Here is a 13,798-nt window from a genome sequence, read left to right as displayed (position 1 = left end):
ATTGTTATAAAGTCGACCGACACTATGAAAAATCCAGTGAGCATGTTCACACTCTAAGTGAGATTTCTTGGTTTATTATGAGAATAGCCAGCACTTTCCCGATTTGCTTCATTTTCAGGGTCCCCAAGAATTCTTTGTGCTTTAATTTTTTTTTTTTTTTAATATTAGAGGTTGAATCACTACTGAGCCACATCTTCTAGTCCTTTTTAAAAATTGTTCAGGGCCTTGCTAAGTTGCTGAGACTAGCCTCAAACTCGCAATCCTCTTGCCACAGCCTCCCAAGACACTGGATTTACAGGTGTGCCTCACCACAACAGGTTTCTTTGTCCTTTACAATCTCATTCAAGATCAATTCCAGGTTCAGATATTTTCTAAAGCACCCTCTTATCTCAGAATGTGATTTCCTGGATTTATTGGGCAATCATTCCCAATTCAAGTGCCAAGAAGTCGGTGTCTCCGGTAGTTTCCTTCTACCTGTCTCATCATCCATGAATTCTACAGTGACCATTCTGGAAAATGACCTCAGAAGCAGGGTTTCCTGATGCAAATCCAGTTCATCCTTAGGCATACTGGACTGTGACACGGCCACAGAGTCCAGGATATCATCAGTTCTAGCTGTGTGCCTGCCCCACCCCAAAGCATAGAGGAGCAGAGCGCCACCTAAGGGCTAGGTTGTGCATTGTGGATCTCAGCAGGCAGATGCCCCACGTTCAGGCAACAGAAAACCAGCTCATAGGACCCAGTAGAGGCTCCTGGATCTCTTGTCAACTGGGAAGAGTAACATGATGTTCTGCCGCTACTCAGCATGGGCTGCACATAGTGTGTTCTTGGCCACCATTGAGCCATAGTCAAGGTCCCATAGAGCGGTAGCCACTCCTCTGATGAAGTTCCTCACATAGGACCACTCAAAGTAGAAGAAAATGCAAGCTTTGAAGCAATCCATCTGTACCCCTGTTGTCCCTTTTCCAGCATCTGAACCACTTGCTCTCACAGTTTGGCAAAGCAAGAACTTGGTGGTATTTAGATACCAATAATCTTAACTGATGATAATATCCAGAACAAAAGGAGATTGGCAAAGTGCCAGAATTGCCTTAAAAGCACATTTTTAAATCACCCACACAAACGTCAGGTGAACCAGGCCTCGCTCTGAAATGCAGACGGAAAACGCACCTGCACTGCACCTTCATAAACAGAAAAGGGGCCCTGGGAACAACTGGCCAGAGTCATATTGCAATGCTTTCTGTTTCTACATAAAGGAACACTTCCCCTTCCTCCTCCAGTGGAATCCGGGAAGGGAGTCACTCCTAACTAGTTTCGAACTTTTCCTTTTCTAGGCAGATGCTAGGGTTGGGATCTGAAAGTCCCCCAAGTCCCATGTGTTAAAGGCTTGGTAGCCAGCCCAAGGCATGATGGGGTGGTGGTGGTGCCTTTAAGAGGTGGGGCCTGGTGGGAGGTCTTAGTTCATTGGAGGCGTGGCCTCCAGGGGGATTGTGGGACAGCGTGAGCTGGACTCCTCGCGCAGGTTCCCCGAGCCGCGGGTCAGTCAGTTGTGGACGAAGCCTCCGAAGCTCAGAGCCACCATACGGACGTCCTTCTCTCAGGTATCTGGTGGAGTAGTGGAGGCGGCCTAGCTCGGCTGGCCCTGGCCTCAGACATTTTCTGTGCCAGCAGAAGCTCCTTGCTTCCTGTCATGGTCTTTCATTTCTCTGGTGACACTTTTAAAAACTGTGTTCAAAAACTGGGAATTTCAAAACCAGAGACGCCTCACCTTTGAGGGAGGGCCAGGGCTTCCCTGCCCTCCGCCCAGGCCCAGCTGGCCCCGGCTTAGAACGGCTCCACTTACCGAGGCTTTCACCTTACGGTGGGGGAAAGCCCTCGTCCCGCGGTAGAAACCACACCCTGGAGCTTGTCCTGGTAGAGCCTGCTCCTCTCTGGTGACCTGGGCGGTGGCCGCGAGCTGCAGGTGCTCATGGGCCACAGGATGGCGAGGGGAGCCGCCGCCGCTCCATAGGTTAGGGGTATCAGTGCCTTTTCTTCAGAGGATATTTTCAATTTGCAATGGGTTTATCAGGAAATAGCCCCACAGTAAGTGGAGGAGCATCTATAGTCATTTAAGAACAAAACTCCCCATAATTTTTCAGAAAATCATAAAGAACATAAAAGTATGTTGTTGAATATGGTATTTGACATTGGCTTCTCAAAAACACCTTTTATCAAGGAAGTTTCCTTTAGGTATATTTTGCTTTTTAAAAAAATTTATCTGCAAGCATTGAGATGTTCATGGTAAATTATATATAAAGATTTTAGGGGTGAGCTCTCCTCTTTCTGAATTCAGTTTGCTATTATTACTTTGTGTGTGTACGGTGGTGGTGGTGGTGGTGGTGGTGGTGACCGAACTCGGGGCCTCGGGCATGCTAGGCAAGTGCTCTACCTCTAAGTTGCATCCCATCCCTGCTATTATTTATGTTTTTAAAACAAGATCATGAAAGAAAATTTTAGATGTATAAAGAATAAATAGGTCTCCTCTAGAAATAAAGGTTTGATTTGACAGTAGGTATTCCTCCAGAACCTGCTGCAAACCATCCAGCCTGGAATACTGAATTCCAAAACATGACAAACTGTAAGGCATTTTTGCAGATAAAAGATTATGGACATGAAGAAATGATTATGAAAATAGATGAGGATGTATGAGTGAATAAGTATATAAGAACCAGATTTATTATTTGTTTATTCTTAGTGACGATCACAATGGCCAAAAGAAGATAAGAGCTCTGCTAATTAATGAATAATTTATTTGTAGATGAAGCAATGTTGTCTTAGCATGATTGTTTTTCTGTCACTATGTTCATAATTAGGTCTGGAGTATAATTTAATCTTTTGCATTTTTCTTATCTATATTGACAACCTTTTCTTATCTATATTGACAACCTCCTTAATAAATACCCTCTTTTTCACATAGTTGGCTAGACATTTCAATCTCTCCTAGGGAAAAAGTAAAGTTTCATCCACTATAATAAGAAGTCAATAAGTAAAAACTAAAATTGCTTCATCACAAAAATAGCAATATAACGCTTATTTTAAAATAAGATAAATACAAGAAGAAACATCCAAAAGGACTGAAAGTGGGTGCCTCTAGGGAGGAGGGCAATAAACCAGAATTTCTTGCCTTTGTTTGTTTGTTAAAATAATCCCTTTACTATTGCTTTTCATTTTAAACCAAGGATATAAAAATATTTTGCATTCTCTTAAAACTATTTTTGTTGGGCTGGGGATGTGGCTCAAGCGGTGGCACGCTCGCCTGGCATGCGTGCGGCCCAGGTTTGATCCTCAGCACCACATACAAACAAAGATGTTGTGTCCACCAAAAACTAAAAAATAAATATTAAAAAAAAAAAGAAATTCTCTCTCTCTCTCTCTCTCTCTCTCTCTAAAAAAGCTATTTTTGTCAAGCATATACTACTTTGATACAAAACTAAAGAAAAAAATGATTTCACAAAACTTAGCGACTTCATGGTACAGAATCTATTTTGAAATCTGTGACATCTTCTCTTAGTTTAATTTCTCCCTTGCTTGGTCTGGATTTCCTTTTCTCCAGAGAATGCATTTAGAAGTCACGGGTTGTTCATTTAAGCTCAGCTAGTATAGTTTGCACTTCCCTGCCTCTGAACATGTGAGAGCGCTTCCCCTACCCTGTAGCATGCTGAGATATTGGCTTTATACCAAGCAACACCTCCAGCTTTATATTCATCTTTAAATATCCCCTGGAGGACTCCTGGTCTAATGTCAGAATTCTGTAGAGGTCACATACTAGTTCTTTTTGGCATCTGGTTGACTTGAGGTCCTGTGGCTTTGCTTTGACAGTGAGTCTAGAATTCAGTGATGGTGTTGGAGGGGTCCTTGAGCGAGGATGCAATCAAGACTCACCCAATCTGAGTTTATAGGGAAAGGCCAGGCCCTGGCCTACTATCACCTGCTTCATTTCAAGGCTGACTCTGGAGGGGACAGTATTGTGGATCTGCCACTTGGAGGATAATCATTTTAAAACAGAATTCAGTTGGTAGATGGAAAGTTAAAAACTGACCATGGGGGCTGGGGTTATGGCTTAGCGGTACAGCATTCGCTTCGCATGTGCAAGGCTCTAGGTTTGATCTTCAGCACCACATAAAAATAAATAAAGTTTAAAAAAAAACTGACCATGGCAAAAATGTTCCTTTTTTAAATTTTACTGTTTTTGTTTGCTTCAGAAACAGATTCCTTTTTCTCCAGTTAAAATAGTTTAAGATTTTAGTTTTGTGGGATTATTTAAAATGCTGCTGTTTGCAAGTCGTTGTTTTACCTTGTGACTAAGCCTGAAGGGGTTCACTTTTTCTCTAAATTAAAATTTGTGTACTTTCTGCTTAGTACTTTCTGCTCATTGGAGCAGATTGCTATTCCCTCCCCTTCTTTTATCATCCTGGCTATTGTTGATTATACCTAAAACAATTTAAAGCAGTAGCATTTAGTTTGTTGGAAAACATTTCAATGAGAATCCAGCCACAGAATTGCTTACCATCTTGGAACTTGGGGAGAAGTCTACAGATCAGGATGTTAGAGTCTTGGGATAAATTTGCTTCGTTCTGTTTCGTTTTGTTATTTTTTTTTTCCTTGTTAAGCTTTTCCAAGAGTTCCAAGCTAAACCTTTTTTTTTTCTTTTGGGGGAGAAGGATTTCCAGGGATGGAATTCAGGGTCACTCTATTTTATTTAGAGACAGGGTCTCACTGAGTTGCTAGCACCTTGCTTTTGCTGAGGCTGGCTTTGAACTCATGATCCTCCTATCTCAGCCTCCCAAGCTGCTGGGATTACAGGCATGTAAACCTTTTAATTCCTATACCGGCTACAATGCTTGAAGGCTATAATTTAATTAAGGGGGTGAATGCTTGGTATTAAGAGGAAGAATGAAGAGATTTAGGAACTACACTGACATTTAAGTTCTGATTACACTGGAGAAAGGACAAGTCTAATGGGCACAGCCTACTATAATTGATTGGATGAAAGTGAGTGGCTGGAAATGGAAAAAGAGGTGGCCAGGTAATCTGACTTGTGTCAATTGAAACAAAGGTAATTAAGAGAGTATTGGAAACTTTGTGTGTCTGTGATTGGTGGTGGGGGTAGAAGAAAGGGATGTGACATTGAGCTGAGCCTGAAGGTTGGCACAGGGATGAACAGCACTTTGAATCTCTGTACAGGTAACAGTTATGAAAAGGTGTCTTCTATCCAGGAAGAGTGTCATTCAAAGCAGTTTTGCCTGGCATGGAATGCTGGGAATGGGTGAGTGGCTTCATTTCTAGAGGCCTTATAGGACAAAGGGATCCTGATTCAATCCTCCCAAGGGAAAGCTGGAGGAGATTTTCAAGTAGGAGAGTAACATTATCAGGTGGACTTTTGTGAGGATCGCAGTAGACATCATACAGAAGACAGGCAAGAATGAGAATATAGTACTTTGGGGCCAATAGTGAGAAGGCTTTAGGTGGGGAAAAAAGTGCCAATTTCCTGGATTAAGGCAAGTGATAGGCAAAGAGATAAAAATCTAATAAGACTTTTCTGTAATTGATTATGTGTGTACCAGAGTTAAAATGCCTAGGTTTCTAATTTGGACAATTTGGTGGGTGGTCCCTATGGTTTCCTCTTGGTATGTAGGTACTATGTTTTATCTTCATACAATAAAGACGTTCTTGCCAAGGTAGTGCCCATGGGTATCATTGCTGGAAGAAGATTGGCTGGAAGGTTGGCAAACATTGTTGTTCCAATCTCTAGGTCACACAAAGCACTGGTTTTGGCAAATGTTAGATATCCTAAAGGGGTAGAAACATTTTTTTAAAAATCCCGAACTTTTTACATAGAAACATGAAATGCTGTAACCCCCTGCAAGGATCCCTTGGAGAGCTACATTGAAAACAAACATATTAAAGGCTCATAGTGACTCAGAGTTTCTCAGAGTCACTTGAGTTTAGAATTCCTTTTACACAGAAAACATATTTGGGGCTATTGATGTGTAGAAGAGATCTAACAAACTGAACGCAGTCTCAATGTTATGACATTGAGAGGAGGCTAGGATTCCATTATTGAAGAATATCTGTGTAGTGTTCTGCCAAATGTTTCCCAGCCCAAGTGGGAGGAAAGGTATGAGGAAACGTGGGAGGAAGTACAAAATCATTGTCGTACAGAGTAGAACAGCAGAGTCCTCTGAGCTGCAGGTGTAGAGCACTTGCCTAGCACATGCAAAGCCCTGGGTTCCATCCCCAGCACAAAAGGGGTCTCCCTTGGGAGTATAAGGTCATGAATTTAAAGTGAGACCAACCTCCTACTGTTTTTGTACTGTTTTCTCCAGTAACAGTTACCCAGATTCAGTTGCTGAAAAGACAGGGGCTGGGTTGAGCCAGCATTAGGATTTTTCAGGTGAGAAGGATGGTAGGGAAGGGGCATGAGGTGTTAGGAGTGGATTCCATCTTCAGTGCAGAGGGAGGGAGGAACACATGAGGGTGTGATGATAATGGAGAAGGACAAGCCTTTGGATCAGGAGCTCTTGGGCTGTCAGAAGACAGCCATGATCTGGAGCACTAGAGTGCAGAAATGGAAGGGAAAGAAGATGGGAGATTTCAGAATTCCAAGGTGAGGCCCATATGGTAGTGGTAAGAGCTGGGGTGTAACCACGTGGGGAGAGGAGTGAGGGAGTGATGGTAAGAGGTTCTTGGAAGAGGTCAAGGTGCTGGTGACATCCAGGACAGCAGTGGATGTAGGATGGAAGAGGAAGGTGATCAAGCCAAGTGCTAATAATCCTCAGGATTCAGGGAGGACAGGGAATTCTAGAGATGGTAGCAACAAGACAGTGAGTGGGATCACTAGCAGGTGACATGAGCTTCAGAGGAGCTGAGAATAGTAAAGAAAAGAAATGCTTTTGAAACAACACCTCTAGCTCCACATTAATCTTTTTATTTTTATTTTTAATTCTAATTTGTTATATATGACAGCAGGATGCATTACAATTTGTACTACACATATATAGCAAAATTTTTCATATCTCTGGTTGTACACAAAGTAGAGTCACACCATCATGTCTTCATACATGTACTTAGGATAATAATGTCCATCTCATTCCACTATCTTTCCTATCCTCATACCCCCTCCCTTTCCCTCCCACCCGTCTGCCCTATCTAGTGTTCATCTAATCCTCCAATGCTCCCCCCAACCCCATCATGAATTAACTTCCTTATATAAGAGAAAACATTCAGCATTTGGTTTTGGGGAATTGGCTAACTTCACATAGCATTATATTCTCCAACTCCAACCATTTACTGGCAAATGCCATAATTTCACTCTTCTTTAAAGCTGAGTAATATATTATTGAGTATATATACCACATTTTCTTTGTCCATTGATCTATTGAGGGACACCTAGGTTAGTTCCATAGTCTAGCTATTGTGAATTGAGCTGCTATGCACATTGACATGGTTGCATTACTGTAGTATGCTGATTTTAAGTCCTTTGGGTATCAACTAAGGAGTGGGATAGCTGGTTCCATTTCAAGTTTTCTGAGGAATCTCCATACTGCTTCCAGAGTGGTTGCAACAATATGCAGTCCCACCAGCAATGTATGAGTGTGTCTTTTTCCCCACATCCTCACCAATACTTATTATTGTTTGTATTCTTCTTTTTTTAGAGAAAGAGAGAAGAGAGAGAGAGAGAAAGAATTTTTTAAATATTTGTTTTTCAGTTTTTGGTGGACACAACGTCTTTATTTTATTTTTATGTGGTGCTGAGGATTGAACCCAGCGCCCTGCACATGCCAGGCGAGCGCGTTACCGCTTGAGCCACATCCGCAGCCCTTGTTGTTTGTATTCTTAATAGCTTCCATTCTGACTGGAGTGAGAAGAAATTTTAAGAGGAGTTTTGATTTGCATTTCTCTAATTGCTAAAGATGTTGAAAATTTTTTCATATATTTGTTGATTGATTGTATATCATCCTCTGAGAAGTTCCTGTTCAGTTCCTTGGCCAATTTATTGGTTTGGTTATTTGTTTTTTGTTGTTGAGAAGAAGCTTTTTAGTTTGAATCCATCCCATTTTTTGATTCTTGATGTTAATTCTTGCACTACAGGAGTTTTATTAAGGAAGTTGGGGCCTAATCTGACATGATGGAGATTTGGGCTTACTTTTTCTTCTAGGTGCAGCGTCTCTGGTTTAATTCCTAGATCCTTGATCCACTTTGAGTTGAGTTTTGTTAATGATGAGAGACAGGGGTTTAATTTCATTTTGTTGAATATGGATTTCCAGTTTTTCCAGCACCATTTGTTAAAGAGGCTATCTTTTCTCCAATGTATGTTTTTGGTGCCTTTGTCTAATATACGATAATTGTAATTATGTGGGTTTGTCTCTGTGTCCTCTATTCTGTACCATTGGTCTGCAAGTCTATTTTGGTGCTAATACCATGCTTTTTCTGTTACTATTGCTCTGCAGTATAGTTTAAGGTCTTGTATACTCACATTAGATTTTGAGAGGTGGAATATCAGAGAAAAAGAACCTCAGTTTTAGGGAGCCATAGGGACAAGAAGTATCCTCAGGGAACATTTGGGCTCCAGATAGAACCAGAAAGTAAAAGGAAGGTAACAGGTGTTTGCTAAGGCACTGTATTCCAGAAGGCACAGTGGAAGGGTTTAAGAGTGTGGGAGGGGTGGGGACAAGTTGGTTGGAAGGATGCCCACTGTTCATGGGAATCCATCAGATGATGGAGCTGCGAAGAGGGTGAAGAAGAAAAGACTGGTCCTGGTGAAAGATGGTTGGCTCCAGTAAAATCAGGCAGAGGCCTCAATTTGCTTTGGCTGAACCAAAAAGATAATTTTGTACTTAGCCCTCCTTTACTGTATATGATTCCTCTAGTGTCTTACTTCCCACAGCAAGTGAGGCTGGGTCTAATGGCTTATACATACTTCAGTGGACTCAAAAAACAGCCACTACAGAAATGATTCCTCAGGAAGAGGCAGGGACACCACCCTCTACAGAAGTGCATTCTGGCAGGGTTCAGAGGCACACACCTGTAATCCCAGAGGCTCAACAGGCTGAGGCAGGAGGATCTTGAGTTCAAAGCCAGCCTCAGCAAAAAAGAAAGACACACTGAACACTAAACAACTCATTGAGACCCTGCCTCTAAATAAAATACCAAAAAAAAAAATAAATGGCTGGGGATGTGGCTCAATGGTCAAGTGCCCCTGAGTTCAAATCCCCGGCACCAAACAAACAAACAAAAGTGCATTCTGGAAGGTGCTTCCACTTGACTCTTCTCCCCTTGCTGGCACCCAGATGTCCTCCCCAAAGGAGAGCAATCCAACTGAGGAGACAGGTGCTTTTCCTTCAGGCTAGCCTTCCCCACTAGGGGACACATTTTCCTCTCAAACTCTTTTTCCCCCCTGTGGCTGAGGCTCTCCTGATGCTCTGGTTCTTTCTTGTCTGTGCTTGACTGGGCACCTGAACGGGTATCAATGCATAAAGGGTTCCCTCTCCACGTGCAGTTCCCAGAATGTAGCCCTGCACTGCCCAGTAGTCACAAGTAGCTCCTTCTATTTAAATTAACAGAAATAAAAGAGAAAAGGCAGTATCTTGATGACTCTAGCTTAGCTGCATTTCCAGCGTTCAGTGGTCTCACTTGATTGGTTACCATTCCAGGTCAGCACATGGTAGAAAGTTCTTTTATAAGGTGCTGGTTTAGGTCATGAATAAAGATGCTATGTGGGTTTCTTTCAAATTCATGTATTTTTTCTTCATTGCTGCAGAATTCATGAATTAGCGCAGAAACTCCAAGGTGTGAGAAAGGAATTGGACTGAAATAGCCTGAGCTGTGCTGAGCACCAGGCATGGCGCAATACAAGGGCACCATGCGGGAGGCTGGCAGGGCCATGCACCTGATCAAGAAGCGGGAGAAGCAGAAGGAACAGATGGAGGTGCTGAAGCAGCGCATCGCTGAAGAGACCATCATGAAGTCGAAGGTGGACAAAAAGTTCTCAGCTCACTACGATGCCGTGGAGGCCGAGCTCAAGTCCAGTACGGTGGGCCTGGTCACCCTGAACGACATGAAGGCCAAGCAGGAGGCCCTCCTGAGGGAACGCGAGATGCAGCTGGCCAAGAAGGAACAGCTGGAAGAGCGCCGGCTGCAGCTGGAGTTGCTGCGCGAAAAGGAGCGCAGGCTGGAGCGTAAGCGCAAGATCTCCAACCTGTCCTTCACGGTGGACGACGGCGACGGCGATGACCACTGCGATGACCGAGGCGACGATCGCAATGAAGGCGGCATGACCGAGGCCAGCAAGACCAAGAAGAACCTGGGCAAGAATCCCGACGTGGACACGAGCTTCCTGCCAGATCGTGACCGCGAGGAGGAGGAGAACCGGCTCCGAGAGGAGCTGCGCAAGGAATGGGAGGCCAAGCGCGAGAAGGTGAAGAGCGAGGAGATGGAGATCACCTTTAGCTACTGGGACGGCTCGGGGCACCGGCGCACCGTGCGTATGAACAAGGGCAGCACCGTGCAGCAGTTCCTGAAAAAGGCGCTGCAGGGGCTGCGTAAGGACTTCCGCGAGCTGCGCTCGGCCGGCGTGGAGCAGCTCATGTACATCAAGGAGGACCTCATCCTGCCCCATTACCACACCTTCTACGATTTCATCGTCGCCAAGGCCAGGGGCAAGAGCGGTCCGCTCTTCAACTTCGACGTGCACGATGACGTGAGGCTGCTCAGCGATGCCACCATGGAGAAGGACGAGTCGCACGCAGGCAAAGTGGTGCTGCGGAGCTGGTACGAGAAGAACAAGCACATCTTCCCCGCCAGCCGCTGGGAGCCCTACGATCCCGAGAAAAAGTGGGACAAGTACACCATCCGATGATGGGCACGCCAAGGCCCCTGGCATCCTTCTGCACATGCCAGGAAAGACTCATCAGAATAGGAAATACTCAGATTCCTGGACCCTGTAACTTCTAACATCGTTTGATGAGCTTAATTTCTTACCTGAAATTTAATAAAGACAAAGGGGTCCCATTATTCAATTTGGTCATTCTGTGACTGATGTTATTCTTTGGTTACTTGATTGGTTTTTTTAAGTGTAGTTGTTTTTAATACTGCTTCATGGCTTTGTTGCATGGCCCTTTTGTACATTATGTGATAAAGTAAAGAGTACATTTTGGGCCAAGAGCTCTGAGGATGGACTTTGGAGCCAGAAATGACTGGATTTGATTTCCTGCTTCTGCTTCTTACTGTGTACTTTTGGGTGAGCTTATTAAACTTAAGTGCCTTGGTTTCCCCACCTGTAAAAGGAAATGACAGTAGTGCCTACCTTATAAGCACTGATGTGAGGAGTAAATTGACTATTTGTAAAACACTTAGAATTCAATAAATGTCTTCTATTCTTCTTATGGTCTTGGTTACTTTATTGAAAGGTTTGCTATGACCCAGTTGTGAAATGTCGGAGGCCAGGGGTATACCTGCCCATCACTACTCCCAGGATCAGTGGTTAGGAGAGGGGAGGGGGCTCACATAGGTGAGACAGCAGCCCTACCTCTGGTTTCCTTAGCTGGTTGGTTAGCCCAAGGGGTTAGAAGGATAGAAATTGGGCACATGGCCTAAAAGTTCATCAATTTCGTTTTTGACAAAAGCTCCAATATGGTTGACTCCACAAAGCACTCTTTCAGATTGTCGTCTTCTAAAATGTTTATATTTCATTGATTGTGACTGTTAACTTTAATTTTAAAAAGAGATTATATTAAAATATTATTCATCTCAGTTACTGAGTTTTTAGGTGCCCCTTTCCTTTAACTTTACAGCCCAAGGCATATACCCCTCTCAATTTACCCTAGTCCCAGCATGGACTCTAGGAGGGATACTTCTCAGAGTTCTTGTCCAACCAACATTGGCTTTCCAGGATGGTGAGTTCCAATGTTGGTCTCTTAGAATCATCAGAGAAGCTTTTAAACTTCTCAATTCCCAGCACCCAGAGCCAGATCTCAGGGGACAGAATGTAGATACGGTGTTTTGAAGCTCCCAGTCAGATCAGACAAATGCTGGACACCCTCCCTCTATCCCTCCTCTTGAGTTTCCTTGCAACAAGCACACCTGGTCTGGGTCCAGGACACATGCTTGATTCTGGGTCCAGGACACACACTTCAGTGGAAAACAGGTCCTTACTACTGGAGGTGAAATCCTTGGCCCAGAATCAGCACTTGGGAGATGGTTAAGAAGCAGAATATCGAGTTCCATCACAGGTCTACTGAATTAGAACATGTGTGCCAACAAGACCCTCTAGTGATGCATAATCAGATTTAAGGAACCTCTGGCTGACCAGATGTCTACTCTTTGGCCTGTACTTCAGGATGTAGACGTGGGGGTGCTAATAGTAGAACCCTACCTCTTTGGTTGTAGGCCCAAGTCATGTTTTTCAATCCAGCTTTAATTTAGAAGTTGATATTCTAACCACAATCTAATCCTGCATATTATTATTATTTGTGGGGAGCCACATTGAGTTATCACACCTTCCAGTCCTAATACACCACGGGGATCTAAAAGGTCACTCTAGTCTGGAGTAGTAGTGCTATGACTCTGGAGCGGTAGTGCCATGACTCGAGACTCAGTCTTTATACCCCACCCCCCCTCGGATAGCAAGGCCAGTCTTCTGAAAAGGCATACCCCTGGGGTTGAGCTACACTCACCTATTCTTTTGTAATCCTACCCCTTTACCCTTTTGGGGATAGAATGTTCCATGGAAACTCCTTTTGTGTGTCCCCTTCTCTTGCTCTACCTTTAGGCATGGCCTTCCTAGCTGTCAGTCAGTCTGCTGACAGCAGACATCACAAGCTAGACTCAACCCCTTGCAACCTGACCCCTTGCCTGATTTGAGTGGCTTCTCCCCAATAAAAGGATTCATATCTCTATCTCTCTCTCTCTCTCTCTCTCTCTCTCTCTCTCTCTCTCTCTCTCTTTTTCCATGGACCCCTAAGGTCAGAGGAGCAGGACCCAAAGAAAAAGGTATCTCTGTCTCTTGTGTGATTATTTCTTGCAACCCAGTTCACCTGGAATGTCCCTGAGTGTTTTAGTTGTGAGGAACTCGACATTTATTGCTATTTGTGTTGTTATGTATTGACAAGTGATAGTCATATATATTCCTGGGGTGCAATGTTGGGTTATGGTTTTTAATTATTTTAACATTTTTTTGTTGTGAGAACATTAGAAATTTACTTTCTTAGTGATAATATATACAATACTTAATTATTAGCCATATTAAGCATGCTGTGCAATTGACCTAAAAAAAAATTGGACTTATAACTGAGGCTTTGATACCTTTGATGCCCCCTCCCTACTCCCCTCACTCCTAGTCCCTTGCAATCACCATTCTATTTTCTGCTTCTATTAGTTCAATTGTTCTAGATTCCACATGTAAGTGAGAACACAGGGTATTTTTCCTTCTGTGTTCTGTAGTTAAGTCATGGGGTTACTACCCTCTGAAGTGATTATGCAGCTCTTATTATAAGACTGAATCTCCAGAAAGCAGGTATTTTATAAAAAACTGAGTTTGGCTTTCTGCCTTGCCATGTGATCCCTTCTGCACATGTTCCATTCCCTTTCTGCTTCTCTACTACATTGTGACACAACCAGAAGTGCTCTCTCCAGAGTTGAGCAAATGCTGACACCATGCTCTTGGATCTCCAAAACTGGGAGCTAAATATGCACTATGACACACCAGTCTTCTGACATTCTCCTAAGACTTCCCTACTGCCACAGCCATGGTAGGTAC

General features: G+C 43.5%; 1 protein-coding gene across 1 annotated transcript; it reads left to right on the top strand.

Annotated features, from left to right (window-relative positions):
- Window positions 1-9,883: 9,883 nt before the first annotated feature.
- FAM50B (family with sequence similarity 50 member B) lies at window positions 9,884-10,900 on the top strand (the record flags this gene model as incomplete). The annotated part of the gene is made up of 1 exon (XM_081294652.1): window positions 9,884-10,900. The coding sequence occupies one exon, from the start codon at window positions 9,884-9,886 to the stop codon at window positions 10,898-10,900; it is 1,017 nt and encodes a 338-aa protein (XP_081150778.1).
- Between the last annotated feature and the right edge of the window lie 2,898 nt (window positions 10,901-13,798).

This window comes from Spermophilus citellus, assembly GCF_964194105.1.
Source record: "Spermophilus citellus genome assembly, chromosome: 5".
Classification (NCBI taxonomy): domain Eukaryota; kingdom Metazoa; phylum Chordata; class Mammalia; order Rodentia; family Sciuridae; genus Spermophilus; species Spermophilus citellus.
This window is presented reverse-complemented; position numbering and strand designations above follow the sequence as displayed.